The sequence below is a fragment of the Orbicella franksi genome, chromosome 8 (assembly GCF_964199315.1).
Source record: "Orbicella franksi chromosome 8, jaOrbFran1.1, whole genome shotgun sequence".
NCBI classification, from domain to species: domain Eukaryota; kingdom Metazoa; phylum Cnidaria; class Anthozoa; order Scleractinia; family Merulinidae; genus Orbicella; species Orbicella franksi.
This window is the reverse complement of record NC_138152.1, coordinates 27,590,968-27,597,844: the sequence shown is the minus strand read 5'-3', so window position 1 is coordinate 27,597,844 and position 6,877 is coordinate 27,590,968. Positions and strand designations below refer to the sequence as shown.

Here is a 6,877-nt window from a genome sequence, read left to right as displayed (position 1 = left end):
TTATTGCATCCACTGTCGCTTTCATTCGCTCCATCAACCACTGCGATATGGCATTTCTAGGCTTGGAAGAAACGTCTAGGTTGGAGGGAGACTAAAAGCGAGTTTAAGTCCGGATCCCCGTCCACACTACACCGGAGAAATTTGAAAACGCAGCTTTATTTCTACAGTTTGGTCTACCGTCCACACTAATCCGTCACGAAAACGGAGCTTTTCGAAAACGCTCTTCAAACCGGAGGAATTTGAAAACACCGGCTCTGCGTTTTTAGTGTGGACGGAAAAATTTTGGAAACGGATCTTTTCGAACGATGCCACCATGATAATGATGTGATTTCCCTGAGCGAGGTTTCCTCAAACATAAATCCAAATTGACCAGAGATTGTTGCGTTTTCAAATTTCTCCGGCGGAGTGTGGACGGAAAACATTTAATGCGTTTTCGGAGTCCAAACTCCGTTTGCAAATTTCTCCGACGTAGTTTGGGCGGGTCTTAGTGAAGAATCGAACAGCGCTAATAAACAGAGATAGGTTCGAATAAAGACATATTCATCATATTTACGGAAAGACTTTGGAATCTTTCGGAAGCGTCTTCGAACATGGTCGGGTCGTCTATTTAAGGATTAAAAGCAGTATACTGTAAACTCTCATGCCTTAGGTGTGAGTCACACTCCCAACTTTCGCCTATTACGTAACCAATTTTTCACGCTTTTGGCCGGGGACCGGGGAATCTTCGGACAGTCTTCGGAACTCTTCGGACGTTTTCGGGCATGTTCGGGTCTTCTTCAAAAATCTCGGCACTTCGGGGTAAAAATCTCACTTCTTTGATTCGGAACAAGTTGACCGGTATAAAAATTAATATCATTTGATGAGCAAAGCCTCTGAGGAACACAAACATGACCAGTGTCATACCTAAATGATTTACCTTCATTTTTAAACACACAGAGATACAAATAGCAGAGTTATTGTTTTGGACTGACAGATCCTCGCAGTTTCCATAGACACCGTCATTGATTTATTAAAAAGGGCTATGTCGCAATAGTTTGTAATAAAGCTAAAAGGGTGGGATTGAGGAAAATTGACACGGATTCTAAAAGCGGCCTTGAAAAATCTAGGCTAAATTTTTCAAGCTACATTATCCGACAAAAAGCATTTTTAAAATCCTCTATCCCGGCGAAATTCAGTGTAGTAGAACATTTTCACTCACGTGACCAGCACACATGCAAATTTATTGGAACAAAAGAAATTGTTGACATAAGAAAAGAGTTCAACTCGCATAAGATTGGTTTAGTTCACCAACATGGCCACCGTTTCATTGTTTTGGAACACCATTAGAACAATCTTTGTTTAACATATTTGCCTCATTGGCATAAGCGATACAGTTCCTGATTGAGTTACAAAAACATTAGCTCTCAATATTGAAAGGGCACAGCACCATTAACAGTCCCTAGGAATTTGAGTCCGATGTATTGAATAGTTTTCGTGTGACGCGAGCTTAAAAACTCAAAATTTTACAAAGAATGTTAGAGCTCATTAGTACTTTTGCCACCCAGAAATTTTGCAGTTTCTAAAAGCCAATTTCTCCGCGAATATTACACCCAAAAATCCAAACATCTCACCAATAACTATTTCTCACAAGCTCTTTAAATATTTCTAGTCAGTTGGTGTCTAGCGTAATGGCTTCTATGCGCAAAGTAGTATGTTAATGAGGAAAAATGTCAACAATGACGTCAGCCGTGACGTCATGTGAAAACGATTTTTAATTAGGAGTTCCAATTGGGCGCCAAGCAGTACAACGGGTTCTTTATGAAAATAATCATTTAATTCGCCCGAGAAAACGCTATTTTGGATAACTGAAAGTAAGTTGCTACCATGGGAAACTCTTAATCATCATGATGGTTTAAATGTTGAAGATCCCCAGTGCGCATTCTCCGCTGTAAGATGGCCTCCTTGGAAACAGTTTTTAAGTCATATGCCAGACCGACCAACGCGCATGCGTCAATAATCCACTTAGAAACGTTGCACAGGGCACCCAGCTCGGCCGCAGCGTAGTCCTGTGGAAATGCGTGGTGGTAGTTATGGTAACCCTCGCCGACCGTTGCTAGGATTGCAATGGCGTTCTCCGATGGACTAATAGTCTCGTCATAAGGTTTGTCTCCGTACATATGGGCAAAGCTGTTCACTGACCATGCAGCGTTGAGGATGAAAGCGTAACGGAATGCGAAGCTTATGAAAAATGCGTTCGAGAAGGTTTCATTCCAAAAGTACCACGGTATGCAGGTGGGGATTACAATATTAAAGAGTATGCTGAGAAGCTTGTAGTGTCTGGAATAAAAATACAACTGAAATATTACTATTTTTTATGTTTATTTATATATGTTTCGCATTTACTTTGTTGGCTCTACTTTAATTGTCTATTTTCCAATTCCCCTTAATTCACTCTGTTTGCCACCCAAATTTTGCATTTGCTGTTCATGTGAAATGCTCTACGCAGATCTCCCAAGAGCATTTAAAAATAATAGTAGTTTATGGAAAATTTGGGGGGCAAACAGAATGTATTATGGGGACTTGGAAACTAGGGCATGATATTTTATTTAATAAGTTAGTGGCAGGCTCCCACCCGAGAGGGGCGGGGGCGCGCGGGAGGGAGGGGGGGGGGGAGACTCCCGCGTGAAGTAGGGGATGCTCGTTGGAAACAATGAATTATATGTCTAAAAGTGAGAACAATCTAGACGTGGCTCGAGATTTATTTTGCCCCTAAAGGAAATCAGTTTTAAATGGACAATAAGAGCGTTTAGGCCTGTCCCGATTGCGTTCGTAAAATGCCGGAAAGTTGCTCAATGGAATGCCAAAAAGTTGCTAGAAAATTGCCAAAAATCCAAAAAGTTGGTACCTAAATTTCAAAAGCTGCTTCCTAAATTTCTTGATATTTTTGTATAAACGTCAATTAAAAGCTATATTTTTCGTTCTTCATTGATCATCGGTCAAAAAAAAAAATCTTGAAACTTCGTTTTAAAGAGTTCTCGCAAATGTGGGCGAAATTTACGGTCACTCCTAAGTCTAACGGAACAAAGCACATGCATGGTTCATTTGACGTCTTGCCAAGTGAGAGCTTATGTGTTCAAACTTCAAAGAGTTGACAAACATTCAGGAAATTCGCATAAATTAAAGCTTTCTATGAAATCGTTGACTTTTTCGTGCTTGATATGTGCTCTTAACCTATATTTTGCTCAAAAAGTTTCTCAGAAAGGCAGAACTTGCTCGAGGTTGCTAGAACGGCAAGAAGTTGCTTCAAACGCCGAACGTTGCTCAAAAGTTGTCGAGCCAAATCGGGACAGGCCTTACAGCCGTTTTCTTGTTTCTTCGAGTGCAACATCTAAAGAAACCTGAACACCCGAAGCGAGACCAAATTAAATTTCGTGATTTACACCTCTAAGCGAGACGAGAATCCCGACCGTTTCACATAGGAGTCCCCCAGCAGGGCTCCCATCAGCTCATGAGCTGCCCATTTTAATCTGCTACATTATCAAATATAGGACCATGCACGTGTGTATTATATAAGTGCAAGTAAAAGGACTGGATCGCGCTATTTTAGTTGATTCACTTACAAACAAAATGATCGAATGATAATTAGTGTTTACAAACTGTAAAAAGACTATAATAACGTACACGGGAGGATACAAGAAAAACGGTGAATATGTCCCCGCTCAGTTTGTGTCATGCCCTTTGGAGGAAGGGGGAGGGGGAGGTAGAGGGGAGAGTAGGGAGGGAGGGAGGGAGGGTTCAAAAGCATTCAAGGGTGGCGAGGTTTGTTTAAGTTGCGTAAGTTTGGAATTTAGAAATATAAGACCATATAAAGCTCGCCTTCCCTTTTAACGGATTTTATTAGACTTATTACGGCTCAGGGTTATGAAGCTTAATCCTACTCAGAGCTTATTTTATAGCAACTATTTTCGTGTGAAATCATGCGCGATTAAAACAGGGAGTTGTTCACAATCAAGCTTACCTTCGCTGAAACATGACGATTTTATCCTCGTACAAATCACTCAGGTCCAGTTGTTTTCCCTTCTTTATGACATCGGGGTGTTTTTTCATCATTAACCACCCAACGTGTGAGAAGAAGAACCCTCTCTTTGCGTTGTGCGGGTCCGCGTCCGTCTCGGAATACTTGTGGTGAACGCGGTGGTCTCTCGCCCATTCAAAGATGTCGTTCTGTGCAGCGAAGCAATTCATAACCATGAGGTATACTTTCAGGGGCCAAGTAGCCTTGTACGTGCGGTGAGTCCATAGCCTGTGAGCACCAACGGTGACACCCATACCTCCCCAGAGAAACAGCAGCACACTCCAGAACCAAGTCCATGGGTTTGCCGAGGGTATAAGGTAGAAACCGTACAGCGCCAATAGATGGAGCGCTGTGATCAAGTAGACATTTAGCCAAACGATCTGTTGCGGTGGGCGCGGGGTTTCTCGATCACTCGTTTCTGGTACAGAGTGGGTAGTCTCCGATTCAACAGCTGTGGACCTCCGCGGAGCCATGATTCTACGGATATCACGAGAGTTAAATAGGATTATAAATTTTAATTGCGCGACAAAATATTCAAGCTATATAACAAAATGGATGAGAAATGAGCATATTAAGTGCCCCTGGGAAAAAAAAAACGAATTACAATATCGTCTAGCAATTATACATACATGAAAAGATCCGCCAATAAAAAGCAAACACTTGTAAGTGGTTCTCAACGGGCGAAGCATGACATTTGCAACCCTAAGTGAGCTTACATCCTGACATGAAACTTAAAATTCTGGAGTTAAGAGACTACTCTATCCCATTTCGCCTTAATGGGATCCTAAAAGTGTTTTATTTAGGCGCAATTCCAGTTTCTCTTCTTCGTTAGTGGTGCGTTACAAGTCACGTGTGCAATTCAGTTATTTTTTTTTCTTTCCCAAAGCAAAATAAATATTTGGATTATTTCACGCCCGAGTGACACGCAAGGTTATGGCCGATTTAGAATAATTAGAAATGGCCAGTTGAGGTTATTCGAAAAGATCTAGCACAGTTGGATAGGATGGCCTAGACAGATTAGCAACTGCATGGCGGAAACGGTACAATAAATACACGTGAATCTAAATGATCAAGTCTGAATGTAAATGGTTCTGCTTCTATTTGAAATGCGGCTAGGAGGTAGTAGAACTAGCAAAAGTAAACAAAAACCGGTATAGTCTCCAAAGTCAAACCGAGAAAGTTAATAAGTGAAGACATGATTGATCATCGCAGTTATATACACCACTTAAGCAGTTGTGAAATTAAAGCGAACTCACAACATGATCAGCTCCCAGTTGGCTTGATAGCTCAGTTGGTAGAGCACTGCAGCGGTATCGCAGAGGTCATGGGTTCGAATCCCGTTCAAGCCTGAAGTTTTTCGGGCTTTAATTCTATAATTTACTAACTGCGATGATCGAGCATGTCTCCATATCTTTCTCCGCAGTTCAAATATATGATCTTTCATATATTCACTTGCAAGTTAAAAAGTCTGAAATAGCTTAGTGTAATGTGAAATGGTTTACCAGTGCGATACGGCAAATGATCAAGCGAACTATGCAATGTCTGTATTGGTTTAATGGCTTGAAGCCAAACATAATCGTGACGAAAAATGGTTTAGTATCAAGTTAAAGGGCTTACCGTTTAGGTTATGAAATGGTTCAGGCAGAAACCACTGAAATGGTTTTCCGTAACGTGAATTGGTGCAACCAGTTTAGCGAGCTAACCGTGACGTGAAACGGTTTAACATGACTAATAAATGGTTTTGCGTAATGGGAAATGGTTTAGTGTTACAACAAACGATTTCGCGCCGGATCCGCCCAAAATAAAAGCAAAATATATGCAATCTCATTAAGTGTCTATGAGGGGGAGGGACGAGGGGGGTGGAGGAGAGGGGGAATGACGTCATGATTAAAATATGGCGCGAAAATACATCACGTGCGCAGTCTTCCTTTCGGTATGAAGTTTGCTTTTCGCTGTTTTTATTTAAAGTCTATATCGTATTCAGTAGGATAAACTGTAATGCAAGGAACTCTTGTACAAACAGCAGCGGAGTGAAGCCGGATCTTGGTTTAGATCAGGATCAGCAGCGTAAAAAGCATCAAAGCCGACCTTTTCAGACGTCCGGTTAGCATTTCAATTAGTTTTATTGCATGCTATATCATATTCTAGTGCCCAGTTTCTTACATCTTCACCGAGGGTATTTTTCGCGATATATATGATGCACGTAACATTGCAGAGAATACGCTTTGTTACGCTTCAGTTGTTTGAAGTCTGCCAGGCTGATCATTCGACGTATAAATCACTCAAGGACTCGGTTCGCACTCTACTCTATTTTTCCCAATCCCATTTTTTTCTGCGCTCTGGTTCAACCCCTACATAATGCGGAGAAGGGCGAGTCGGCAGGGAATGTACCAGCTAAGCAGTAAGAGTTCCAACAAAGCCGCTCGACCGCGTGGCCATATAAAAGACTGTTAACGTGTTCAAGAAGTTTCTTCATCTTTGTACAAACGGATGACAACGTAAAACGTAACATTAACTAAAACATGACGTCAAAGAACCACTTATGATTGGTGACACCAGTGTGCAAGAATGTATAAGCTTCTGGTGACCCCATTTTATGTTGATACACTGTATAAATCATAGTTCATAGAAGGGAATGGTTACGAAAGCCCTGAAAACTTCAAAGGAGAAAAGCTGAAAGATGCCAAAATTGGTGCTAGGTGGTCCGAAACCGTGCAATGCCCGTTTTTCTTTGCCCTCATAGACCTAACACGCTATCCGAAAATTTTCTATTGGTTAGTTCCTCAGACAGATTAAAACACCTTTTGTTTTGTACAGGGTCAA

The 6,877-nt window shown here is 41.4% G+C and overlaps 1 protein-coding gene across 2 annotated transcripts; it reads right to left on the bottom strand.

Annotated features, from left to right (window-relative positions):
• Positions 1–63: 63 nt before the first annotated feature.
• LOC145496178 (stearoyl-CoA desaturase-like) lies at positions 64–6,585 on the bottom strand. 2 transcript variants are annotated; one of them, XM_081475834.1, is made up of 3 exons: positions 5,672–6,585; positions 3,998–4,531; positions 64–2,316 (listed from the first exon to the last, which is right to left on the bottom strand). In XM_081475834.1, the coding sequence occupies exons 2-3, from the start codon at positions 4,525–4,527 to the stop codon at positions 1,875–1,877; spliced, it is 972 nt and encodes a 323-aa protein (XP_081331960.1). In that variant the 5' UTR covers positions 4,528–4,531; positions 5,672–6,585; the 3' UTR covers positions 64–1,874. The 2 variants fall into 2 exon arrangements, with proteins under 2 accessions (XP_081331960.1, XP_081331962.1); XM_081475836.1 differs by lacking the exon at positions 5,672–6,585 and having other exon boundaries at positions 3,998–5,567.
• Between the last annotated feature and the right edge of the window lie 292 nt (positions 6,586–6,877).